The sequence below is a fragment of the Pagrus major genome, chromosome 8 (assembly GCF_040436345.1).
Source record: "Pagrus major chromosome 8, Pma_NU_1.0".
NCBI lineage: Eukaryota > Metazoa > Chordata > Actinopteri > Spariformes > Sparidae > Pagrus > Pagrus major.
Genome location: NC_133222.1, coordinates 14745887 through 14772429, shown reverse-complemented (window position 1 = coordinate 14772429; position 26543 = coordinate 14745887). Strand labels below are relative to the sequence as shown.

At 40.8% G+C, this 26543-nt stretch overlaps 4 protein-coding genes across 4 annotated transcripts in view; 1 reads left to right on the top strand and 3 right to left on the bottom strand.

Moving 5' to 3' along the window:
• LOC141001496 (A-type voltage-gated potassium channel KCND2-like) overlaps nucleotides 1–4122 on the top strand; it is a 35283-nt gene extending 31161 nt beyond the window's left edge. Inside the window, exons 4-6 of the mRNA XM_073472585.1 lie at nucleotides 329–427; nucleotides 1470–1690; nucleotides 3945–4122. Of these exons, the coding sequence (XP_073328686.1) occupies nucleotides 329–427; nucleotides 1470–1690; nucleotides 3945–4122 (498 nt within the window). The remainder of the gene's footprint in view (nucleotides 1–328; nucleotides 428–1469; nucleotides 1691–3944) is intronic.
• Nucleotides 4123–6069: 1947 nt separating this feature from the next.
• On the bottom strand, nucleotides 6070–8096 carry LOC141000943 (uncharacterized). The gene is made up of 2 exons (XM_073471829.1): nucleotides 6552–8096; nucleotides 6070–6225 (listed from the first exon to the last, which is right to left on the bottom strand). The coding sequence occupies exons 1-2, from the start codon at nucleotides 8094–8096 to the stop codon at nucleotides 6070–6072; spliced, it is 1701 nt and encodes a 566-aa protein (XP_073327930.1).
• Nucleotides 8097–11811: 3715 nt separating this feature from the next.
• Nucleotides 11812–13460, bottom strand: parietopsin. Its single transcript, XM_073471350.1, has 4 exons — nucleotides 13106–13460; nucleotides 12493–12821; nucleotides 12084–12329; nucleotides 11812–11967 (listed from the first exon to the last, which is right to left on the bottom strand). The coding sequence occupies exons 1-4, from the start codon at nucleotides 13458–13460 to the stop codon at nucleotides 11812–11814; spliced, it is 1086 nt and encodes a 361-aa protein (XP_073327451.1).
• A 451-nt stretch (nucleotides 13461–13911) lies between these two features.
• Nucleotides 13912–24895, bottom strand: nt5dc3 (5'-nucleotidase domain containing 3). Its single transcript, XM_073472729.1, has 14 exons — nucleotides 24544–24895; nucleotides 23239–23423; nucleotides 22265–22339; nucleotides 22094–22149; nucleotides 21333–21423; nucleotides 21104–21241; nucleotides 20142–20202; nucleotides 19833–19935; nucleotides 18499–18600; nucleotides 18242–18323; nucleotides 18058–18144; nucleotides 16265–16405; nucleotides 16110–16174; nucleotides 13912–15318 (listed from the first exon to the last, which is right to left on the bottom strand). The coding sequence occupies exons 1-14, from the start codon at nucleotides 24827–24829 to the stop codon at nucleotides 15057–15059; spliced, it is 1734 nt and encodes a 577-aa protein (XP_073328830.1). The 5' UTR covers nucleotides 24830–24895; the 3' UTR covers nucleotides 13912–15056.
• Between the last annotated feature and the right edge of the window lie 1648 nt (nucleotides 24896–26543).

The following is a 26543-nucleotide window of genomic DNA, read 5'->3' as shown; positions in this document are numbered from 1 at the left end:
TGTGTCCAGGTGTGCCACTGCTGTTGCACTGAAATGAGCTCAGTTCTAATTTGACTTTTCTGGTCTTTCTCACCAAATCAGCGAAAGAATGGCAAAACCAATTCTATCAGTGTAACATGTTGTAATCAGCCGCTGTCTTTATGCATCTCTAAAGAATCCCCGTCTCACTAGGTTCTCAGTAGATTGGCTGCCGTGCTACAGATCAGCATTTCAACCCTCAGTGCTTTGCATACTCTCCACTACATAACCGAGCTAGCTGTTGCCTGAAACTGTGTTCCGATGCAGAGTGTCAACCTGCTCATTTTGGCTTTGCTCTGTCTGTTTGAAGGCCGCCAAGGAGGCAGGACAAGCCCTGGTGGGGAAGGCCCCTCACCCTCCTTTTGAGAGCCAGCATCATCACCTGCTGCACTGCCTGGAGAAGACCACGGTAAAAAAAAAAAAAATCCCTTTTCTTCCTAAAACTTAAAAGCTGTGTCCACTGGAAAATACACACTCACTTTGGCATCTTTCATTCTTACTATCTTGGTAACAGATTGTATACATCTCACAGTAAAAAATAGCTCCTTTTATGCAAAATTGCATCACTTCTGCAGCCTGCGCTCTATCATCAGTGGTGCCAGCCGGTTACAGTGCGTTACAAATAGAAACAAAGTGAGTTTTTTCATCCATGCACAAACTGTACAATCATTTCACATGCAGCGCGAGTTAAAAATAGCTGTAAATGGGGATGGGAAATGTTTGGTCCCCTCTCCAGCAACATGCTAAAGATAACATGACTCTGCCAGCCAGTAACATTATTCCTTTCAAACAAACCAGCATACTTAATTTCTACACTATGTATAATTCAGAGATGTAAGAGCTCCTTAATGCCTGCCTGTGACATGAGTTTTACACTTGCAGCTCTAAACCCCGGTACAGAGAGACATGGACAGGCAGTAAATCAGTGTGCCTCCTCTTAGATGATCCTCCCCCCAGTAAAATGCTTGCCAGTCGTCTGGGAGAAGCTCCATAAAGGCTTCATGGCATTCAGATGGCGGCATACATGTTTACATCAGGCTTCTCATGGCGTACATTATAGATGGCAGAGTGCAGTGCAGGATTGACAGAAGGAACGTATAAGAAAGGATGCATGATTCAGAGGCATGGCGTCAGAAACTGCGTGGTGTCACTCTGCCACCTGCTGGCAGAGCCTGAAACGCACTTGGAGCCTGACCTTCAAGTCATGCTCATTTGTCACAGGGATAACAGTTGTGAATGTTTTCACAGATGGCTCTTAATATGGACATCTGGGCCAATATATTGCTGCTCCCTTGATGATTCATTTTCCAATTATTAAACAATTTTGCTGTGGATTCTGTTCAGTCTGTTTAGTCTTTACTGTGAAACATCTTCACTCATTGTTTAGCCGAGCCAATCATTGGTGTAATCGAGTGATTCACAAGCGACATTTCCCCCATCTCCCTCCGCAGAATCATGAGTTCGTGGACGAGCAGACGTTTCAGTCCAACTGCATGGAGATCTCCGTGATGAACAAGTCGGGCTCCCGCACGTCCTCGCTGTCCTCGTCTCCGCATGGACTGAGCTCGTGCTGCTCTCGGCGCCACAGGAAGAAGAGCAGCTTCAGTCTGCCCAGCACAAACAACCAGGAGCTCAGCACCATCCAGATCAGAGAGAGGCCAGTGGCCAACAGGTAGTGCTGCTACCTACAAAACACAAGTTCAAAGCACGTGCACTGTAAAATTTAAAAGCTAACTTAACTTCAAAATAGCTAGGAAGCTGATTACCTAGGAATTACCAAGTAAAGTAACCTATTAAATTTAAGTTATACGAGCTTAAAAGTTTTAACAAGTTAAAATTATTACTGTAGATTACTTGGTAATTTCGAGGTAATTAGTTTCCTTGATATATTTAAGTAAAATCACTTTGTCAGACTTTACAGTGTGTGATTTCTCAACATGTTGGATTTCATAAGCATAGAATTATCTTCATGTCTACTGGTTTTGATTGATTGATATCTTTTTTATATCAAACATGTAAAAACAAAAGAAAACAAGCAGTAAAAAAGCTCTCAAAAAACACGTCAAGAACAGCAATATGAATTTGGAAGGAACGGTTTAAGAAGAAGTAAACACATTTAACCCCACCCCAACTCAACCCAACTCACAATGTTATACACACATATATATATGTATATCATACACTTATACATATAATTCATTAATTAATTATCTTTATGTTAATGTCTTTTTGTGTTGGAGCTCAAAGAAAATTTGCAAAACAGCAACATTTCCCTCCAGAAACAGTCTCAGCTTTACTCTGGCTTATCTACAGGCAGCCCACACCTCAGTAGAGCTACTGTCTAGTATTGAAGAAATAGTCTGTTGACTGTTGAACAGATTGTTCTGTGGATTATCGAAAAAACAACTACGACACTGTATCTGGAAGGAGCTGTTGAAAGAAACTATTCAATATTGTAAGCAGCACAGACAAAATCCCATTCACTGTCACATTGGAACAGATAAGGTGGACCCAAATGCAGTAGACAGCAGGCAGGAAGATCAATGGATAAAGTTTTATTCAGGATCAAGGGAATACAAAGACCAGGCAAAAACACAACAGCAGGATCAGGCAAACACAACAGAGACTTAGCTAATCATTGGACTTAAATACAAACTTAACTAACGAGGGAATGAGGTGCAGGTGGAGAAAAGGCAGAGAAACACATGTATGAAAAAGGAGTAGAGGAACCAAGAGAGTGGAGGGAAAGGGATTGGGGAGGAACGACGGAGAAAAAGACACCACAAAAACCTAAAAAACACATAAAACACAAATAAAATAAGACAAAAATGACATGACGTTCAGATCCATCATACTGGGGCAGAATTGTCAGAGCTGGATATCTCAAAACGTCAGGGAGTTTAAAACCTAAACTCTAATATGTATTTCAAAAAGTACAGTGGAGATAACCGACTTGGAAACAGAACAACGCTGCCCTCCTGCAATGCAGACTGCAGTGCAGACTGAAGAGAAGCTTTTGAAAACAGAGCTGTCCAAACACTGCACCAAGAAAGTTGAAACAAAACCATCAAATGGAGATGATGCAACCCTCACTGGGTTACTGAGATAATGTATCCATTAATCTTGGTTGGAAACATGTCATACATAGCTGAGAAATTGTAAATTATTTTTCATGAGCATGCATGCCTGTACATGTAATGTATTGTGTGAGACTCACATGCAACAAGACAGTCAATGTGGACTTTGTGTTCACATGCATCCAAAAAAACACATTTAATACATGGGGGTTCAAAATGGAGAACATGTAAAAAGAGTGTTATGTAAGATATGCAGTATGGTCAGTCTCAAGCCTTGGTCTTAGATCCACAGGATGTGGACGATCAGAAGAAAATTCACCACGAACTATAACTATTTGTCAATCGATTAATCGTTTCAGCCATTTCTTAAGCAAAAATGTCAAATATTTGGGAGTTGCAGCTTCTTAAATATGAAGATTTGTGGCTTTCTTTGTCATTTGTGACAGTAAATGAAGAGTCTTTGGGTTTCACACTGTTGGCTGGACAAAAGAAGCGATACGAAGATATCACTTTGGGCTCTGGGACATTGTGATGAGCATTTTTACGTCAGTCAAACCTAAAAAATGGAAAAATTAATTGTTATAAAGAAATAGTTAAAATGGTTAGTATGTTCTCTTTAGACCAGACTGAAAACTGAAATACATGGTGCAGTAACATGAGCCTAAACTCCATTATACTGTACATTCAATCTCTACAAAGACTGTGGATTTTTTCCCAAGCGGCTTTCATACAGTAAAGAAAAGTCTAAAAGAACTGACTGTAATACAGGCTTTGTGTGAGACACTCACAAGGTCAAGGCTCTCGCCCTCTTTCATCCTGTGTTTTACTTTCTTTCTTTTTTTTTCACAGCCGCTCCAGCCTGAATGCCAAACTCGACGAGACTGTGCCCTTGAAATGTGACGAACCTTACATCACACCCTCCATGGTCAGCCTATCTGCCCCGGCGGTGACCTCATCAGACGGCCACGGCTCCACCACCACCACCGCATACTCTCAGAGCAACATTGTCCGAGTATCTGCCTTGTAGATGTCATGCCTATCTGATCAGCTAAATGGTCTCGAGAAGCACCAGATGCCGAGGAGAGGGACCACCGAGCATCAACCTGCCATAATCTAGAGGGATTATAAGATTAGCAGAAGTTGGGGGTTTTTTGAAGTAGTGATCTCATCTGATGTCAAACTCTGCATGGTATTAGAGTGATGAACGGACGGCTGCCTTGGAGGGAAAAGCGAACCAGCAGATCTTGCTCCATTAAGCACAGCAGAGCAAGGAAGTGTTGGGATTGCGTGGTTATCGTCGTTGCCTAAAAATACTGAGAAAAAAACTTTATTTTTGAATATGTAATGTAGTTGTATTTGTTGTCTTCTGATTCAAAGGAGGAAAGGCAGATGTTAAAAGGTCAACTTGATGGCCTCTGATGACAAAGCACACATATTCATTGACTGAGGACCATCTTTGTGAATATCGAATCAGTCTACTTACACATTAAAAGCACTCACTTCACTCACCACCCGGTTCAAATAGATTGTTTTGAAACCCCTCGATTAACCGGCTTCTGATAGTCCCCTCACTGTTGTAAATTCAGAAAACATACATCAGCTGGAATGGACACCTGTTGTGAATATTCATTAACTGACTCATTAACTGGTTGGTGTCATCGCTTGATGAGTAAAAAAAAAAAAAAAAACTACGCATCCTGACATGTTTGTGAAATGTGCAAGTGAAAGTCGAAAACGACAAAATTTGTGTTAGCTTACATATTTGACATTCTGATATGGATCATATGTGAAAGCCACTGTCATTTAATTAACAATTGATATTGAGAACTATACAGGGTACATATTAGTTAGGTCACAAGGTAGAAATATGAGTGAACTAATACTAACCCTAACGTGGACACATAGTATTGACCAGGAAAACCACATGACAGAGTGTAGAACATCAACTCCATTGAGTTCCTCTTAAATTATAATATTCATAAGCGAGACTTGGTAGATGTCACTGTGTTTAAGGGCCATTTTGTACATTTTTCATATTGTAAATATCTCGGTTAGATCTTTATCAACTGCATTTGAATTTGGCTCCTCTTATTTCTAGATTTAGTTGACAGTTGTTGGCATACTATTTCTGTCTGTTACCTGGTTGAATTAAGGATTTGCATGCTGTCATTGCAGAATTCTGTTTTATTAAAAAGTATGTCTCTGCTTTCTTGTTGGGGGTTTGTCAGTCAAAATGAGATCGATTGGAAGGAAACACAATGAGGCTGGTGTGTTATGATGTAAATTCTGCAACACTTTATTGCTTTTAATGAAATACAAATCTTGTCATGGAGTACATATATAAAGTGGGTAAGGAAAAAGGGACAAAATAATCAACACATTGTGCATTTGGTGCAGTGGATAGAATAAATACTGTAGCTCTACTGAAACATCCATTAAATGACCCATGTCTTTTTTATTTACTAGAACACAATTAGATGGATTGCATAATGTTTTGCCTGATTACTCAATGAGCATCACTAATAAGAGGATGACATAATAATTAGGTGCTGCTGGAGGACATGTGAGGACCTGACCGGCCCAGCGGTGGGTCCTGACTGCAGGCTCCTTGGAGACACAGAAGCAGTTCCTCGGTGATTGTTTGACAGAAAACTCAGCAGCGTCCTCCTGCTGAGCTGATTGCGTCGGTCCAGGCTGCCTCTCACAGCGTGTAGCGTCTCTGCTCCGCAGTGTTTAGTATCTACTGAGACGTCAGCAAGCATAAAAATCTAATATATAACGCAGCGGCATATAAAATAATAGGCTTCGTCTACCCAAATACAAGTTCACACTTTGACGTCTGGGGTTTAATTTAGTAGATGTTTGAACAATGACTCTGCAAATGTTAACCATTTTATTATTCAGTTACATAGGGAATGTTGAATATGGTCATTTGGTCTTTTGAGACTCAATTTATACAGAAGAGGAAGTGTTATCACTTCTTATTAAATATGGATTCAACCCTGCTTTTGAGCCTGTAAAACTCTGTCCGAAACTGAGGGTTCACTGCAGCGTATATTATCGGGTCACTCAGTGACGTGATGCAGGCGACAGAGACTGACAGAATCTCCACGTCCCAAATGATTGCTATCTGAAACAATGAGGGAAAATTAAAAGGTGTTAGAGAACATTAGAGACATTTTGTGTAATGCCTATCAACCTACAGAACTGAGGTCCCACATGTAGTCGCTTAATATGCACATTTGTTTGATATATATCTTGAAAATACAACTTTAAAGCATATCATACTCATCTTTACGTCTTCTTGATTTTATACGTGCCTGTGTCATGGCTTTTTGGGGATCTAAAAGTGAGTTTACAGGGCCAGGAGGAGTTGAGAGGCCTTACTGTTGCTACAAACAGCAACATCTTACACTTTTTGGTGAAAGTTGCATCCTTACTTCTACAGCTCCTTACCTGTGTGTTTTTGCTTTTGTGAACAGCAAAATTCACCAGGATAGTCGTAATCAATGGCAGCCAGAACAAGAGGAAAGATACAATTATGTAGCCGGCTCGCTTTGCCATTCTGCTCTCCTTCTTCTTGCTCGCTCTCTCTCTACTTGCTTTTGAAGGCATTATGCACACGGCTCCTTCAATCTGCCCGTTTTGCTTCGCAGCATCTGTTTCAGGGACATTGCTTGAGACTGCAGGTAATGAAGACACTTGATCCACTGTATCAACAGGCAGTGCTCCCCCTCCATTGTTGCTCTTAGGTGGTTTTGGCTCAATCAGTAAAACCGAAGTGGACTCAGGGTTTTCATGAGGGCTGCTTTCTTTCATTTCAGAGGGTGCTTTGTCGATTTTCACTCGCACTTTGGACTGCTTTTCTGTGTCGAAATTGCACGACACCTTCTGCGGCTTTGTGGCTGAGCTCTTAACACAAGCAACGGCATCTCCATTTGATGGTTTTGATTCAACTTTCTTGGCACAGGGATTGGACGGCTCTGTTTTCAAAGGCTTCTCCTCAGTCTGCACTGCAGTCTGCATTGCAGGAGGGCAGGGTTGTTCTGTTTCCAAGTCGGTTATCTCCACAGTACTTTTTAATTCTGTTTTATTCTCTGAACCGAGGGAGGCACATTGCAGTGCTTTTGTTGAGGTCAGCAGAGCAGCTGTTGAATCTCTCTTGGATGAGTCAGGTTCAGCTTTTGTCACTTCTCCCACTTCAGCAACACTTTTGCTCAAGGTCTGGTTTTGCTCTGATTTTTCTTGTCCCTTTTCCACAACTGTGTTTTTTTCTGTCTTCAGTTCATCTTCTGTATTGTCCTTTTTTGAAAGAGGGAAAGTTCCTTTGTCAAATATTTTGCGATTATGTGATCTGACAAGGGTAAATATGCGAGTGTAAAATCCAATGATGGCACCAAAGCAAGCTGCCCAAAGTGGGAACAACATGTAAAGTCCAAAGGTGTCATAGGAGGGTGATGTTTCTCTCTGTAATCCTTTGCATTTCACATGCACTGGTGAGTCCTTCACAAACATCAGACAAAAAACAGCCACCACAAAAGCTGTAGTCCATGTGACAGGAATCAGCACCATGACCCGTATTCGCCTTTGACTGGTTTTGAAGGGTTGTGCGATGGCCTGGTATCTCTCAGCGCTTATACAGGCCAGCGTCAAGAGCTGTATGCAGCAGCTGAAAGAGAAAGAGGCCACTTGTGTGTCACAGATCAACTCGTCCACATGTCTCCTTTGATACACAGTCATGACGATGGTTAACAGAATGGGGCAGTCAATTAAACACCTCAGTATGTCTATGACTGCGAGATTCACCACCAGCGCGTTATTCCACGTTTGCAGTGACTTCTGGTGATAAACTGCCAATATGACAAAAATATTCGCTGCAATCCCCACGACAGAAGTGATCACCAGGATCAAGCTGTTTGCCATCACAAAGGCGATGTCGGTGTATTCCTCCCTAAAAGTGTTGTTCCCAGAGTCCCGTGCAGGTGCAAACTCGCCTCTCATCTCCAGGTTCAAAGAGTCAGCATGTTAAGTTCTGCGTCTTCATTCTCTACATGCTGACCAGACATGCAGTAAGCCTGTTTATGATTCTTCACTGAATGAATAATATTATAAAACGGGTGAACCTGCAGCCTGGACAAAGTATCCGCCCTTTTCATTATCACTCCACAGCATCAGCAGGTCACCTGGGAGTCCTCGCTGTTCACATTCATTAAAAAAAACTGTGCTGTGTATTCACAGCAGAGACAACGGGGAAAAAAAGGTTGGCTGTTAATTGAAAAGTGGTTACGTCACCATTGTCCCAATCCTGATATACAGCTTTAAAAAAGCCAACCAGGGGCTATGAGATGAAATGTAATAATGATGATTATCATGGCACCGTGACGCAGAGGATATGAATATGTGAGTGTGAAGTGAACAGCTGTCCATTTTATTTAATACAGTACCTCACAAAGGTTAAAGGCTTTGCATTAAGCATGCCAGATGGATGACTTGGGAGTTCTTGAATTGGCTCAGGAAATAAAGGGAGCCATGCTGCTGGATTATAGCATGACACTCTGTAATCCTGTTTGCAGATAAAGTGTGAAATGCTCTTTGCTTCAAATGTGCGAGCTTATGGACAAATCTGGGATTAGATCAATACAATACATGTTCCTCCTGACCATCCTATGTATTAGGCTGATCAAATGTCTCTTAAATTCATATACACAAAAGAAAAAGAAAGTTCTGGAAAACAAAACTGTGGTGAAACAAAACAACTCATCAACTGTAAATATTATAGGAGACCATAATGAGACTGACCGTAATAAAAACCTCGCTGAAATAGAGATAAAGAGACAAAAGAGAACCCTAACCCTGCAAATGAAAATAACTTCATTCAACATCTGATTTTCATTTACAACAGTTTCATCAAACTTGCCAAAAAAAGGTGGGAGGGAAGAGGAAAAAACAAGCAATAAAACTCAAATTCACCTCGACTATTTTTTGCCAACAAACTCAAAAAGCATGTTTACAAAAAGAACTGTTTGGAAGAAAAATCTATGGAAGGAAAAAAAAGGCTGAAGTCATTATAATGAGAAATTTTATCAAAAGAATGACTTGTATCTCAAAGTAATATGACATTTTCTCAATAGAATGACTGAGTATCTTAAAATACTCACGTAATATGACAAAATAATGACTTAGTATCTTAAAAATAATGACTCAATATCTTCAGTAATGACTAAAAATCTCATAATAATGAGAAAGTTTCTGAAAATAATGAGACACTTTCTCAGAATAAAAACAAAGGATAATAAACAATAATTAAGGTTTTTTTCCCATCTCATCGGTGGAAATGGGCTTCCACACCAATCAATACAATGAAGGTACCCACCACTAGCCTGGTGTATACAGTAATAGAAATCACAAGTGTGTGCACAGTGTAAAGGAAAGGCTAATCGGTCCTCTGGAGTGCAGAAGCATCTAACAACACAGTTATTATAGAGAGCACAGCACTGAACAAAGTGAAAAGACTGGATGACTGGATTTCAGTCGGACCAACGAGGGACAGATCTGTTGGGCAGGAAGAAAAGACTGAACCTCTAGACTTGCTCAGGAGACAGATTATAATCAGATTATTGCTCCCAAAAACAAACATTAAATCCAGTTTATAAAATAAGTAAATCAATAAATGCCCCGCTCAGATTAAATAACCAAATAGTGAATTTATTTAAACCTCATGGTTCATTTCGTAGTTGTTCTTGCATAATGGTCAACTCAACAGTTAAAACTCCCTCTGATTCTGTCCTTTTACTTCATCTTTATTCAGTGATGCATATTAATCTTCATTTCTGGTGACTCAGTGTGGGCTTAGGCCTGTGCCACATAAGACACGATGTCCTGGGTTTGTCATTATGTCATCCTTCTCTGAAGTGTCTAATCCCTCTCTGAACTGGCTATAGAGATGAAAAAAAGAACAAAAAAATACAAATAAGAAATTGACAGACCACAGAGAAGTCCTGCCAAGAGAAATGAAAGTGTTTTGCTGCCTGACTGACTTCCCATTGCAAAGTGCACAAGGTGAGCGGCAGGCTTGCTTAACAAGTGCGTCCAAATTTCCCTTATTTCTGAAGCACATTACAGCGTTTTTATGTACGAGGCCAGCAGCAATCTGAGGGAGAGCATTTTATGTTGCCTTTGCAATTTCTCTGCGACTAATAAACCAAATCCTGTATTCACACAGGTACTTATGAGTCAAATGATGCCTGTATACACTGCAGCAATCTAATATTATGTGTTTTGTGCAGCAGGCATCTGGGAGGTGTGAGTGTTGGCAAAAGGCAGGACTTATACATTGCATAATGCACAATAAATAAAATTATTTGGCTTAGCTGTCAGTGTTGATGACATAATGGAGTTGGCTATTGTTGACATTGATTTCATTTATTTACATTTATAACATTACACAGGGAGAGATGCCTGCAGCATGTGTATAACTTACATAAAATCTTTCCAGAAAAAGGCAGAAAAAGACCTTGTGATATAAAAAGGGTTCCAGAGTATACAATGTATAAATCAATATTTCATGCCCGGCAGGACGCACTGCCCAAGACCCTGATAAATGTTAAACATCGAAGAGACTTGCAGCATCTTCTCCGACTACGTGAAAACAAGAACATCTTATTTATGAACAAGGGTCAAAGGTTTCACTTCCTCACAGCCTCTCTCTGCGGCGCAGCTGTACTTGACTGGCTTAGTCCTGTTAAAAATGCATACAGATGGAGAATTACAAATGGAAACTACATTCGTCAAAACACATTCATTTTAGTCTTTTTTTCCTGTCCTTTCAAAATATCCTTTCTTTGTGGCTAGTTTATCTTTGAGTTTATTGATCTAAACAAATCACATAAATAAAACCATCTTAATGAACATGTTCTAGAAAAACGGGATAACCAATAACTAACAACTTTCAATATAATGTCATTTAAAGGAGACATATTGTGCTCATTTTCAGGTTCATGATTTTATTTTGGGTTACAACTAGAATAGGTTTACATGCATTAATGCTACAAAAAAAACCACACATCAGTTTTCTCTGTCTGAAACACTCTGTTTTGGCTCCTGTCTCTTTAAGGCCACCCTTGGAAATACCTGCTCTGATTGGTCAATTCCTAAACGCCTGAGCCAGCACTGCTAAAATCAACAGAGCAGCTGTGCTAAATTAATTCTAGCTGCTAGGCGTTAATTATGCAAATATCTGACATGGTGACATAGTGTGATGTCATGGCATCATGATACTGACGAGGCGTTTCAGCAGCAGTGTTTCTGTGGGAGAGAGGAGCGTCTGTTGTTGTGAACTTGTGACCTTTTTAACTTTTAAGATCTTGTACATAAACACGAACCTAACACACTGAAGGAAAGGAAAATAAAAAGTATAATAGGTCTCCTTTAATAAAACGGCAAAACAAATTCAAAAGGAGATGAATCAACACATCTCTTACAAAATCTCAACATAAAGAGAGCAAAATAAGCACTTTTCAGTGGTATTGGATTGGATTGCATTACTGTGTCAGTTTCCACTTGTTCTGTCCACCTTCTGAATATCAGCTGTCAGTCTCTGAGCCGATTCTGTTCTCACTGAAGACCTCTCTGAGAGACCTGTGCAGGTCTGTGTCCTTGATGAGGCACCGATAAACACTTGACAGCCATGGCAGCTTCTTGTTTTTGCCGGAGAAAGTCACAGAGGCAGCACCTTGCTGTGCATGTTGACGCTCTTGCTCAAGGTAGTCAGACGGCTCCTCCTGTTCAAGGGGCGCATGTTGATGCTGACGGTGGTGGCCCCGTGGGGGATGTAGCGGCCGCACGACAGCACCTCCAGGGCGGCGTCACGGAACTGTTGGGGATAGACGCACATCAAAACTCTCAGGAAATATACGAGCAAGCATCCTATATGAGCACCCTACCCTTTGCATCTCAATTTTACAGCAGATTTGCTCTTTATCTGCTCACCTGCTTGTTGGAAAGGAAGTAGATGATGGGATTATAGACAGGGCTGGTCTTGGCAAAGTACATGGGCATGGTGGCGAGCAGTGGAGGGATGTAGAGCTCTGGATCCACGACTACCACTACTGACAATATCGTGTAGGGCAGCCAGCACACAAAAAAAGCTGTAATCATTGCCAGGACCATGCTGATGGCGTGCTCATTCTCCTTCTGGCTGGAACGCCCACCCTGGAGCTCCACACTCCTGTTCAGCTGTACGAGCAGAAAGCAAATTCAACACCCATTAAAAGCTGATAACTTGTTTCAGTCTGTAGGTGGTAAATTGCAAACAGAAGAGGATGGTGGTATGAATTTTAAATCTGGTGCTAATGGTGTAAATGTGTAATAAATATGCAGGAGCCATCGCAGGCTCTACCTTATTCATGGATTTGAGCACTTTGGAGTAGCAGTAGATGATGACTGTAACAGGGAAAATGAAGCAGAGGAGTGTGTAGAGGATGAGGTAGCTGTAGTTGCTCCACGATCTCTCCTCCCAGGCCAGAGAGCAGGAGGTCTGGACTCCCTCTGGCCCGTAGGAGCTCCAGCCAAACAAAGGGGCCACTGCCCAGAACAGGCAGAAGACCCAGACCAACAGCAGCCCGATGGCGCTCCTGCGCATGCTTAATTTCAGACCGGCTCTGGGCTTGCACACCACGTTGTACCGCTCATAGGACAGCAAGGTCAGAGTGCAGAGAGAGACAAGACCTAGGACATAGAAAGGAATTAACAAAATAAAAGCCCATGGTTGACTTATCGAAGATTTAACAATATTTCCATGACCCTTGAGCAAACTGCATTCTCTGAGAAAACTGTGAGGTGTGTTTGAAAGAGTACCTTGAGACTAGAACACATTCTGAGATGAAGTGAAGGATGAGTATTTCAACCTCACAATTTTCTGTACAACAATAGAACCTCCAGGCTCAGACTGAAAACAAAATTGATCTCAGAAGTCTAGAGAGCACAAACTGCTCTCTCACAGCTCCACTCACCAAAATAATTGACTGCAAAGCCCTGAAACACGCAGGCTGCGTGTCCAATGAAGAAAGAGCCCTGGTAGTTGGTGATGGTGACGACCAGGGAGCCGCAGAGGCCGATCATGAGGTCAGACACGGCGAGGCTGAGGATGAAAACGTTCATGGGCTGGAGGAGAGACGGATTCTTCAGCATCACGGTTATGACGAGGCCATTGTTGAAGACTGTCAACACTGTGTTGATGAACATGAGGAAGGAGATGATGCTGTAGCCCACTCGGGGGAAGATGGTGGGCGCCGCGGTCACCAGCGCCTCGGCGTGGATGGATGGAGGGTGAGGGCCGGAGCTCCACGGCGTGCTGTTGCTGTCCATGGTGCCAAAATGAAGTCCAGCTTTGGTGAAAGGCCAGAGACAGTGTGCTCAGCTCAGGACACGGCGTCATCGAGCTTATCATTTGTGATCCCCGTTGAACCACTCTGCTCCTCTTATTCACCAAGATGTCAGATTGTGCACCTGTCTGATGGAGAAAGCCCCAAATGCAATATGGGAAATTGCTCCTTAACACGATTTGGAGGGATTAATCCTAATAAACCCACTGCTGCTGTAATGGTAATTGGAAAGTTGAGAGTGACGAATTAGTCCTCTAAATTAATTTCAAATTATGAAACATTTCTTCCTGTGTTGTTTACACAGCTAATAGAAAAGGGGACAAGAGCATGGTATAGGAATTAACACACATACCTGCTAATTAAACCTAATTACAGAACACTTATGCAATCACTTCAATTGCATTTAAATGCGTGACACAAAAACACTCAGCAAGATCATTAAGCCAGTTCCAGTTTTAATAAACAGAGACATAAATATGCACACAGAAACACCAATAAACAATGAGGTCTTGGTTGTGGCCACTTGTATTTAAGAATTCCCTTTTTGTCCAAATAATTACAAACTCAAAGACACCAGGTTACACATCCAAGATATTCTCCTTCCAGCACGTGTGAAAACATTTCACACATTTTCTGCAGAGAAGTGTCAAACCCACCGCTGCTGCCTTCACAGATTAAACAGCAAACACTCATGCTAAATATAGTCATGATGCTTTTTTTTTTTTTTTTCCCCTGACAAATATTAAACATTTCTAACTTCTAAAATGAGACACACAGGCTGCTGTTGTGTGGAACTGGTTACAATCCATAAATACAAACATTTCACAGCATAAATGTGCAATTTGTGTCACCAAGTGCAGTTCAAAATGGAGTGAACTAAAATGCTGAACTGGCAAAGTTTGAAAAGCTTCATTTCCATATATCATATTAAGCTGTTACAAAAATATATACATTGCAGTGATGTGACGATTAAGGCAACACATGTTGTGATGTAAATGTCACATCTGACAGTCTCCTACAGTTTTACAGAAGCAGAGCTTAAAAAAAGCAAAGATACAATCCACACAGAGATCCATGTAAGACTTGATGTGTGACTGCCCCCTATTGTTTAGACTGAGTAACTGCATCATCTTTGTATAATCTCACTGCGCTGACTCTCTCAAACTCGCTCTCAGAGTTGGGTATGTAAATAAATTAATCAAGGAGTATGGTTTAGACCTGCTCAATTTGGAAAGTGTCATGAGCTGACTTTTGTTGTGAATTGGCGCTATACAAATAAAGATTGGTTGATTGATTGAAACACACACACACGCAAACACAAAACAGTCCAGTTAATGTTCCAAATTCTGTCTGATGAAAATGTCAAATACAAGAAGCACATGTAATTAAAAGCACTAAATCTGTTCTTCTTAAAGGCCAAATTATCTGAGAGAAGGTGCCGAACTAACTAGTTTAAAGCTTAATAAACATCGACAGTTTGCATGATTGTTGCCAGCACATCCTGAGATGTGGCATGCGTCTCCTAAAATGTCTCAAAACTTGAAAAAGCTAAGCAATGGAGATCATTACATCCTCGTCTTTACTTCTGAACTCTGTCCGTCAGCTGTGAGGCTGAGATGCTGATGCCAGCAGGACTGTGTTCGGGCCAGAAGGGGGACTCGTGCTGCAGGGGAGTGCGGCGAGGGAAAAAGGTGTGCTGGAAGTCGTAGTTAAGCAGGCAGCTGATGGAGGCCATGTAGATGTCAGCGAAGCGCGAGAGTCTGCGGGAGAAGTAGGTGGGGTTGTGGTATGTCCGGAAGAGACTCCCGAACTGGCTGTTGAAGATATCCTTTGTCTGAGCCCTGTCAAGGAAGACACAGTCGTTCCATCAAGATGAGGTTAGCAGGGCAGCCGAGAATGGCCAGGATTGAAATGATTTTCTTAAATTCTGTCATCTTGAGGATTATTTTGACATAACAAAGTTTTCTGGTGATAACAGTTTAATTTATCTTGTGAAAACAAAAGATGACAAGATAATTTACCACAAGGAAATGACTTTGCTTTCTTAAGATCACGGGATAATTACAGAGAACTCAATAATGAGTGTCACCGTCGTGACTGCCAGGGAGGATTCTTAACTAAACAGAAAATCAAGGCATCATTCTGAGGTGTTGTTTGCTGAAGCTACGTCATTAGAACAGACAATCTTGTTTAATGACAGACAAAGATAAGAAAGATAATGACTAACTCACATCTTTCTGCTTTCGCCAGCAGCTGCTCAAATAAAGCTTATTACAATGGCAGCGGTGAAGATGTTATAAAAGCCAGTTTCCCATGCAACTTGCAAGCCCACCCCGCTGTACATAGTGTCGCCTAAAACATTTCCATATAGCCTTGAGACACCTGTTGAGTTCCCCATAATTATGCCTTGATCTCCAGAAAACATACATTTTTCATCTTAAATTCTCTCTCTGTCTTGTGTTTCTCAAGATAACAAGACAAATGAGCCCATTATCACAAGAAAATTAGCTTTGTTATTTTGAGGAAATGGCATTAAAAAATAATTGCAAGCACGGCCTTGCTCAGCTTCTTAGTATAAACTACTTCTACAAGAATTATCAAAACTGCTCTTGATTGCAGAAGTAATTACTACCTCATGGCTTCTCTTTCTCTGATCCACTCATCGACGACAGCTTGAGACACTGGATCCCTGTAGACCTGTTGGGGAGCAGTGCATTGAAGTTAAATGTTGAGAATGTAGCAAAAAACAAAAGACAGACCCAAATGATTTTTAAATATTCCCCTGACCTGCATCTGTTCGATAAGCCCAGTCAGTGCCTGTAACCAGGCCATCATGTGCATGTACTGCTCTGTGTTCATGATCTTGATCTCCTTCCTCAGCTCAGGAATGATGGCACCCGTCCTCCAGCCGTGTTTCAGCGTCAGATCCTGCAAAAAAAAAAGGACCAGAAGACCAGTCTTGAACCCAAACTACCATGTACAGATTGATTTGTCAAGCACTAAATAAGAGGGGGTGCTATGCATGATACAATTTAGTTAAAGTCTTGAAATTTTGTCGGCCTTCAGGACCATCATAGCTTTGCAACTCGAGGAAAAAGACCAGAAAAATATCCTTTCAAACACATGTTTAACATTGAGAAAGGGTGTATTTTAACCCAAAACCATGTTTGCCTAAAGCTAACTAAATATTTGAGTCCCCTAAACATAACCAAACAGAGACAGAATACTAAAAAGAAATTAATAAGTGAAGAGTACAATAATATGTTTAACACCAACACAAGTCATAAAACTATGACATCTAACACCTGGACCAACATTGATTATGATGCTGTAGGAGCAGCACCAACTCTGTGATATCAGAAATATATGACATTATAAGAGTGTCATACTCATATTTTTGAGAAAACTCTGACATAACTCACTGTATATATTTCAGGGCTGTCACTTGTTTTGACAGATATGGCAGTGTGAGTCATGAATTTAATGGGGATGGTAATTTTTGCATTTCATTTTCACTGTCAAAAATATAAAAATGATGATGATGCTTGGGTCTCTACCAAAAAATGGTGCTCTCTTACGTGTGGAGAATGTGATTTGTGAGCCGGGGCATCTCACTAGCACCACTCTTGGCCATATTGCGATTTCCATAATATTTCGATTATGTGTTCAGCCCTAATGTAACTGTAAGAATAAGATAAAAAGAAATAGACTTCAGGCCTCAACTCCTCTGGCTGCAGTTAAGACGGACCCTGCTGAAATGGATCCAGGGAAGTGAGAACATTTTGGGGTATTCTTCTGTATATTTCGGTGAAGCAGAAATAAAATATTGCTCCATCCTTCCCACCCCTGTAACTCCTTAGCAATTCCGACATGCTTCTGCTCTGTGTCCTCCTGCAGTAATGATCTCATCTCCGCCTGACTGTGAGCTGCGGCGGCTTTAAACCACATACGCCATGTTCCATCTTCCTAAATAAGCAAGATGACATGTTTGACAGCCGGCTGCCTGCTACCAGCGAGGCATTATGCCAAAGATATAAACTCTCTCTTTCATTATCACCACTTAGAGTTGATCAGACACACTCATATATCCAGGTTGTTATAACTCATTGTGACGCGGTAAAGAGAAAAAACAAAAAGAAATGATGCCTGTTAGTTTGTTTAGCGCAGATGAGGGGCAGCTGTTGGCAAGTTGCTAGGTGACAGGTATAGAAAGGTAAATAAGGTGCAGTCATACTCAGCTGTAGCTGTAGATGCTGTAGACACTGTAGACACTGTAGACACTCATTAAAATGCCCGTCAACCAAACTCTGTAACTGTGGTTGAATGCAACCCAGTTACTTTAATATCTTTGTTCTATTTCAAACATTCACTCAGCATCTTTTTGTGCATCTGCTCACAGATCATTAGGATTTATACTGTTACATATAAAGATTAACTCCCAGAACAAGCTCATCTTAAAAGGATCATGGTCAAAGCAGGGCTCCCCTCTTTGTTCAAAACATCTTAATCATATCATACGACAGTGTTTTGTGTAGTTATAATGAGTCCTTTGTTTGTAAATATGCCTGGATGCTGCTTACTGCCAAGTCACTGTAGATGTGATCGCCAAAGTAGAGCACTTTGGAACCTCTCCAGCCGGTGAGTCTCAGGAACTCATAAAGGTTTCCCTGCGGCGATCAAACACAGATTAAATAAATCAATCATGCCTTTCATCCAGAGGAAAATGGTTAACTGGAACGCTGAGGTGATCCACAGGCACAATACCTGTTTGTAGATCTTCCCCTTTTCCAACCTGTGAATCCTGTCCCACAGTAACGCACCTTTGTCTGTCACTCGCCTGAATGGTCTAGGGAAAAAATACACAAAGACAAATCTATTTAATATTGGCAGCTATACAATGCACATTCTCAGTGCACAAGATCTGCTGATAACTGTTGGCTGTGTAGCCCAATGAGGCCCCTAGTGGGCTAAAAGAGGCACTGCAGCGGTATAGTATGAGCCGCAGACGCAAACACACTTACTTTCTCTTGTCGTTGAAGAAACCAGGTTTGTCGGCCTGCACGATCACAACATCAAACAGGTCCCTCCAGTCCTTCCCTACAATGTAGTTCATTCCTCGGTCCCTGAGAAGGACAAAGATTCAAGTCAGGGAGGAAACAAATACTCACATTTCTCTTGTTTACTTGGCTTTCAAGTTTTGGGGGGAATCTGGAAACCTGGATGTTCTGTTTATTGTGAAAATGTAGAATAATGAACTTCCGTACCTTCATACAGGTGCAGGATAAAAAAGAGCATAAAAGGAAAATGAGAGGCACTAAAATTTGCAAGATGCAAGGTCTTTTCGACCTGCAAGGACCTTGCGGCTCAAATCTCAGCGTACGGACAGGCTGGACACTGCTGATTTGTTATTCCCAAAGTCTGGAGTGAATTGGGAAAGAAAGTTTGAGGTTTTCTGCACCCACAACCTGATAATACTGATCTTAAACTTGAAAACATTGTATCCCTTCGTATCCTCTGTGTGCTAATGTTTGATCTGATCATTTTAATGCAACTCAAACCTGTTGTTACTCTGTGTTTCTGCTATTCTTGGCCAGGTCTCCCTTGTTAAAAAAAGAATATTTTATCTCAATGGGACAATGGTTGAAACAGGCTTAAACTAGAATCAAAGCCTCAAAGTTGTATTCCTCTGTGCACCAGTCAAGTTGCTCTTCCTGAGCTATGGCATTGTATAATGGCCAGAACATTATTATCACTTCATCATTTATCCTATTAGACATTTTTTTTGTTGTAATTATTATATGAATTCTTGAGTTACGACATCATAAGAATGTGTTTTGTGAGGTCACAGCGACCTTGACCTTTGACCAATCAAATCTAATCAGTTCATCGTTGAATCCAAGGGGACATCTGTGCCAAATTTTGAAGACATTCCTCAAAGGCACTCCTGAGATATCACGTTCACAAGAATGAAAAAAATAACATCTCTAACCACGGCTATCAGCGGCACGGAGGCAGAAAATGAACAAATAAGTAAAAAAGCCCCTCTTTTGACTGAATTTAATAAAGTATTAAATGAAGGACAAACTGTAGATTGAATGCTTTTAGACTTTTGAGTAGAAATTGGGGTTGGATACGCATAGCTGACCATTTTGTGCATTCAAGCCTGACTTCAAAGGAGGCTCACAGTCAATGACTTACAATAAATTAGAAACATTTGCAGACAGGAGGCCCTTTGATGTGTGGTTGCCCGTCTATAAAAGTTTAGACATTATCCAGCAGCGCCAATTAAATATTAGTGCACGGACACATGACGTTTTTAATTAATCACGTGTGCACTCTGTCCGCTCGCACTTACACAAAGTCAAATGGGCTGTTGGTAATGAGGAACATCTTTTTTCCATGCTCTGACAGCTTCTTCAGCACAGCGTGGCTCTGCTCACCATAGCATATGTATTTCTCTGAAAAATTAGAAAAACAGAGGGAGAGAGACGGAGCCGGGTGGGTGATTCTGATATCATTTGCACACAACAAAAAGCAAACAAAGCTTTTTATTTGCGTATCACAGTCTCATTAATACTGAATTGTTTTTTCGTGAACAACTCAAATGTGGCTGTGTAATTTTTATATTATCTCAAACAAAGCAATATAAATCAAAGAACATTACCGATATCTGCCTCCACGGCTCGGTACATAATGCCCTTGACGTGAACATCTCTAATGGCTTCCTGTGAAGAGGAAGAAGTAAACAGCCCTCAGGCAGGAAGTCATGACTTTAGTGACACAGTGTTAGCATTCAGCTCCAGTAGCAACACTTTGCTCTGTACATAAACGGTTGACTTGGAAGCACAAAGACGGGGATCTCTGAATACAAATTGAATATGAAGAAAGCGAGCCCTGGAGTTTAGTTACTTTGGTGACAGAGGGAGAAAGTTTCCACAACATTTTCAACAGAGTGACTTGTGCTTTGGAGTCAGTGACAGAGTAAACAGACTCTACCTTGCAAAGTTGCACATTTAAGGGAACTTTCAACAGAACTTTATCATGTGCAAAGATTATTTGATGTACACAAAAGTCAAAGGAAAAATGACCGGGTTAATGCTGAATACTAAATCAGGCTTGGCAGGGGAAAAAAAAGATTTGAGCAGGGTGTCCTTGAAAAGATATGAGAGGCACTCGTGGAACAGAGAGTGTGTGTGAGGGCTTTTTAATGACAGCGATCTGTCAAGAACACTACAGTGTCGCGCAGAATAGACAGAACCGGCATGACAGCTGCCCTCAAAGGGAGAACACAGCGCTGATTTCTCGTCCCTCTCCCTGTGAAGTAGCAGAGCCACCAGAGAACAGACGCAGATGGCTGGAGGCGGGCTTGCTCGACTAAAATTAGACACCAGTTTTCAGAGCTAAAATTAAGACAGGATTGAATGGCTGGAGTATCACAGCACACTACAAACACTTTAAATACACTAGCATTTATGTACATGTGGAGTGATTTAATATCTTTACACACAATGGCCCATGGGAGATACAGTAAATGGGAAAATTCACCTTGTCAGATTATTTCAAATATTGTTCTCTGGCTTTCTCTGAAACATTGATCAAAGATAGTAGAATAATAAGATAGTGCACCTTCACGTCTTTGTAGAGATGGACCGGCTCATAATCGATGTTGTGCCTCATGAAGAAGTCATTGACACAGGACAGGAGGGTCATCTCCGGCAGGGAGAATATGTCCATGAACTGTTTCATGGTGTGGCCGTGGGAACTCTGCAGGACAGTGATTAACATCATTAGATTCTGTTGTTTGTGATTCTGCAGTGTCTCTCTTGTCAAAGATAAAGGAGGAAATGATCATCACCTTGCCATAGAAGTCGCTCATGATCTCTAGAGGTACGTGACTGCCTTGGTACATGGCGATTACCTCCTCATCAGGAACTGAATGAAGACCTCTGTAGAGGACACACAAAATATCAAATCCTTAAAGGATAAGTTCTACCAAAAATGAATACTCAATCATTATGTACTCAGCCTGATGCCGATGGAAAGTAGGTTGATGTTTTGTAGTCCACAAATCATTTCTGGAGCTTCACAGCAAAACAGCATTTCAAATATACGGGGATTGCATGTGGACGTAAAACTGCTCCATACAGCTCGTCTGCCATAATCCAAGTCTCTGGAAGCCCTGAGATCCCAAGCTGATATGAAAAGATGTTACTTACACCCTTGGTGAGTGGGTGTGCTTGGGCCCCCACTTCAGACAAGGTGTGCGCTAACGCTTAGCTTAGCAGCTACAGTGAAGATTTCGGCTTTAAAAGGGACGCAAATGACGTCCTTTAAATCAATTTTGGATCTGAGGGCTTCCAGAGATTTGGTTTACACAGGATGAGCTGGAACGCTGTTTTGCTTTGAAGCTCTAAAAATGTTTTGTGGACTACAAAACTTTACCCGACTTTCCATCTGCATTGGGATGAGAAGGCAAAAAATGTATTTACATTTTTGGGTGAACTTAAAAAATAGTTCATACCACATCATTCATACCAATCATGTTATAATCACACAGTGAATTTCATATTTATCACCAAATACAGTGGTGTGAGCAGTTACATGGTGCACAGATACCTGTAGACAGTTCCCAGCTGGATGTAGTGAAATGCATCTATCTTCATCAGCAGTGCCTGTTACAAAGCATTCGATATTACCAAAAAATGATGTTCGCATGAGCTTTTGGTACGATTGATGCAAAATACAAAACAGAAGTTTTTTGAGTTAGATAAGCAAAGACCTTCTCACCTTCTGAACATCATAGTGAAGTCCTCTTACAGCAAAATTAGGAATATACTCATACTCCCGCAGCCCCTCTGGATACTAAGACAAAAGAAAATTAACAAATTGGTTTAAGATTTTCAGTGACAACAAAACAGGGCATTAGATCTACTGAGTCTTAAAGCTACAGTTCACCCCGCAAAAATACATGTTTGTCCTCTTACCTGTAGTTCTACTTATCAATCTAAATTGTTTTCGTGCGACTTCATGAGTTTAGGCAGCTACACATGGACAAGAGGCTATAGCTAACTAAGCAAGCTGGTGTTAGAGCGCAGGTGAAGACGACATCATTAATGTTTACATCCTCACACTGTTGCATGGTTACTTCTGTGTATTACCTTGAGTAACCGTTCATGATGTGGTTTTGAGCACCATGAGCTGGATGACATTGACATCCATCATACCTAACCCTTTCAATCAGATTCAAGAGAAGGCAGACATCTCTACATCCGGCATCTCCAAAACTTGGTAACTCACACCAAAAAAACCTAGGTGGATAAATAGCCCACAGGTAAGAGGAAAAATATGTATTTTTAATTTTGAGGTGAACTGTCCCTTTAAAACAGTTAAGCAACATCAATATTGCAAATAGGAAGGTGAAAATGATTCTTGATGGTGCAACACAGTTGTAGCCGATTTCAAACCTTCACTGAGTCGATTATGCAGCTTATTAACACCAAAGTTCTTAAACACATTCAGTCATAAACACAAGTTTCTACAACCAATCTCTTTGTATCTCTACTGGTCATGTTTGAGGGGTTAAATGCCTTGCTCAGTGGCACAGTGACAGTGTTTTCCTAATGTATCCTGATCGGACTGAAACATGACAAGAAACACATGATAGTATTTTGTCCTTTTCTGTTCAATTAGTTTTATGAATGATTCTGAAGGTATGCGGAACAACAATGTGTGGTTTTACGAGAGTCACCCTGCACAGTTACCCTGTGGTTAGTGATGAGGATGTCCCGCGCAATGTTGAAGATGAGGGTGTGGAGGTGTCTGGAGTAGAATGCCAGGGTGTAGTCATAGTCGAAGCCGTAGATCTCAATGTCTCGCAGGCTCATCTCATTGTTGGAAAAAATGGTGTCGGGGTTGACTGAGTTGGTGGAAATGACTGGGATCAAATCTAAGAGGAAAGAAACACATGAGGTTATTTTTCCATTTGGGAACATAATGTCCTGCCACGACAGACAAGAATGTCTTAGGACCGAACTACATTTGATATCCGAGTTTGTTGAAGGTTATGGATAAGTTGCTTTGTAGTACCTGCACTATTTCTCAGTATCACCACTTACAAATGAACATCAGTGTGCACAGTTTAGTTGTTGCTGGCAACTTGTTTCCTGTTCCTACATGCCTTGAAAGGAAGGCAATTATGTGGAACTGTGTGAGGTAAAACATCTGGCTTGTTTGCCAGCTTAGATTTTTGCTTACACCTCCAGAATCCTCTGTCTATAAACATGTGTACAGAGCCAAGTATTACTATCAAATTAGAATTACATATTATAAATTGGTAATGTCTACTCTGCAATTAGTTGTTAGTTCTTGTGTGTTATGAAGATGTTTAAAAAATTCTGTAAATATCTGGGTGCTACAGGAATCCAGGGTTCGACTATTTTGGTCCCAGATGCACCCAAAAATCTGTCATGTGTGACTTAAGTCTTTCAAGAGATTTAGAGGTTTATTTTTCAAACAATTGAAATTAGGGCATTTCCTTTTCTTCCTTTTTCCCCCCTGTTTACAATCATTTATACAATGTGTTAAGAAGTTAAAATGTATTATATCATTGGGTGCACCTAAACGAAAATGATGAAAATGGATGCACCAGTGCAAGCAGTGGGGGAAATTAGTGTGGAGCCCTGTGCTACCAAGCCCCTTGATGCTGGTGGATATGCTGGTTTTAATTAGTGGTTAGAGGTGTGACAGATTACCAGAAATGCTGGAACACAACAATCAACTACATTTGCATTTTCTAAGCTTTACAAAAGGTAAGTTCAGGGCTACTGTTGCATTACACTTCACCTTCGCAGGTGTTCGTGTTGTTTTGTCCATCCCGTTTATGTGTAAAACAAAGTATGATAGCATAAGTGCAGGGTGAGCTGATTGCTTGAGAGGCTAATGTGAGGCTGTAGAGATGGTTAGTGCATCGATCTGCTGGAAACATCAGTCATAACAGGGTTATAATGAGACCAACAACAGTTGCTGTATCTTAATGAATTAATGGTCACTGTTAGTATTGTCCATACCTTCTGTCTGTCTTTTGGTCTCTTTGTACACAGACCACAGCCGCTCCGTTATGTCCTGACCGTCCGAGGAGCTGCTACAAACAGATGCTGCGTAGTTTTGGGCTCTGGGCTGGTTTGACAGCAGTTGACCGACTCCATGTGCCACCGCGCCGAAATTCCGTTTCCATACACGAGACCTGACCGACCGGTGCTGTAACCCGCGTAACACGTTACTGAAGACACTCGCCTTCTGCAGACAGTCCCTGTGCCTCAGGAGAGACGACAGGGGGAAAGACAAGGGCGCCATGACTGTGTAGGTCGCGGCGGACTCCCAGCAGACTGCATACAGCTGACGGGCCCGTCTGTAAATACCGAAACTGTCCCTGGACGGTCGCTCTGACGTCACTTCCGCGTTCGGCAAGGTCCCAGCCATCCAGCGAATCAGAGGCTGGTGCGTCTGGAGTTCGGTCGCTTCCTACTGTCCACTGAACAGATGTGATGGGCTGCCAGATGCATGTATTAAATATGCATAATCCACAAGAGGAATTATTTATTACACAGAGTTACAGGGGTTACTCTTTCTCTAGCATTTAAAGAAAATAAAAATAAAAATGGAAATATAAAAAAAAGACATACAGGCCCCTCTGCAGGACAAACATGTTAGGAGAGAAAGTAAATATAATCATATTAAGTCAAATTTTTGACTTTGTAGTCTAAAGGTCCAAAGTGAAACTGAATATCTAGTTATTTCATGACTATCTCTTAAGTTTGCCTGAGAAAGTAAACAGTATGAATACTTTATCACTAATTCAAGACTGATATACTGATATACTACTAATTTACTAATATAATAATGAGATTATTCATCAAAAGTTTGACTTTTTTAATGCAAGATTATGATCTATGATTCTAAATAAGATGTTGACCTCTGTAAATATTGAAAGTTTCCCTGCAGACAAAATATTAGGAGAAAAACTAAATATTATTATATTTAGTCAAACTTTTAACTTTTAGTCGAAAAGTCCAGAGTTAAAAGGGCACTATGTAGTTTTGGGGAAGAAATTCAAACTCAGAATTTTAATATTTACAATATTAATGAGGTAATAATACAAACTCAGTAATATTTATTTTTTCCATAACTGAATAAACAAGCTGTTCTCAAAAGAAAATAAGGTCCCCAGAACACTGGTCGAAGCTAGAAAGGTGGCAGGGTCCGCCACATAAAAATATAAAGGGTTTGTTTACTTAGTTTGTTTAAGCATAAAAAAAAAATCAGTCAATGAATTCTGATTAAAAAACTACCCCAAAACCACATAGTGCACCTTTACACTGAATATATAAGTATTCTTTCTAAGTACCTTACTTTTTATATCCACTATTTCTTAACTATCTCTTTGCCTGAGAAAGTCGATATTATGACATACTTTTTCATTACTAATTTAACGTTACTAATAATAACAAGATAATTCATCAAAGGTTTTGACATATTGTCTCATTACTATGACCTGCTAATTCCTCTCTCTCTCTCTCTCTCTCTCTCTCTCTCTCTCTCTCTCACACACACACACACACACACACACACTCACACACTTAACTATAACTGTAATATGACACCTGTAGTCTGATCCTATGGCTCACTCACATGACCGGGTACACACTCATCATCTGACAGGCTGAGCAAGCAGCACAATAATGTGCACATTTGTATCATAACATTTATTCACTTTGTTATCCATCTATTACTATTACTCTGGTATGACACAATCTCAGTTTTCCACATATTGATCAGATTGTGTGTTTGGTAAGAAAAGACTGTTTGCCCTCATTTGCATTTTTAACTCACCAACTAAACAGGGCCACCTCGTGGACAACGATCAGTGGTGCACATGTGCTCACCATTCAATGTATCATGGCAACTCAAAGTACAATGCATCCACACCCTTGAAGGAAATCTAATACAGATAGTCTAAATACTATACCATATAGCCTACATATATTGTACACATACACTCAACATAACA

Bases quoted from the DNA above. Each gene is read 5' to 3' on its own strand.
- LOC141000943 (XM_073471829.1), bottom strand. From the start codon at position 8,096: ATGAGAGGCGAGTTTGCACCTGCACGGGACTCTGGGAACAACACTTTT. The intron at 6,226-6,551 runs GTAAGGAGCTGT...TCATTGTTTCAG, and splicing joins ACAAAAGCAAAAACACACAG to ATAGCAATCATTTGGGACGT.
- parietopsin (XM_073471350.1), bottom strand. From the start codon at position 13,460: ATGGACAGCAACAGCACGCCGTGGAGCTCCGGCCCTCACCCTCCATCC. The intron at 12,330-12,492 runs GTAGAGCCTGCG...CTGCTCGTACAG, and splicing joins TGCTCAAATCCATGAATAAG to CTGAACAGGAGTGTGGAGCT. The intron at 11,968-12,083 runs GTGAGCAGATAA...TATCCCCAACAG, and splicing joins ACTTCCTTTCCAACAAGCAG to TTCCGTGACGCCGCCCTGGA.
- nt5dc3 (XM_073472729.1), bottom strand. From the start codon at position 24,829: ATGGCGCCCTTGTCTTTCCCCCTGTCGTCTCTCCTGAGGCACAGGGAC. The intron at 22,150-22,264 runs GTGAGAAGGTCT...GCTTTGTAACAG, and splicing joins TTCACTATGATGTTCAGAAG to GCACTGCTGATGAAGATAGA. The intron at 21,424-22,093 runs GTATCTGTGCAC...TGTCCTCTACAG, and splicing joins CAGCTGGGAACTGTCTACAG to AGGTCTTCATTCAGTTCCTG.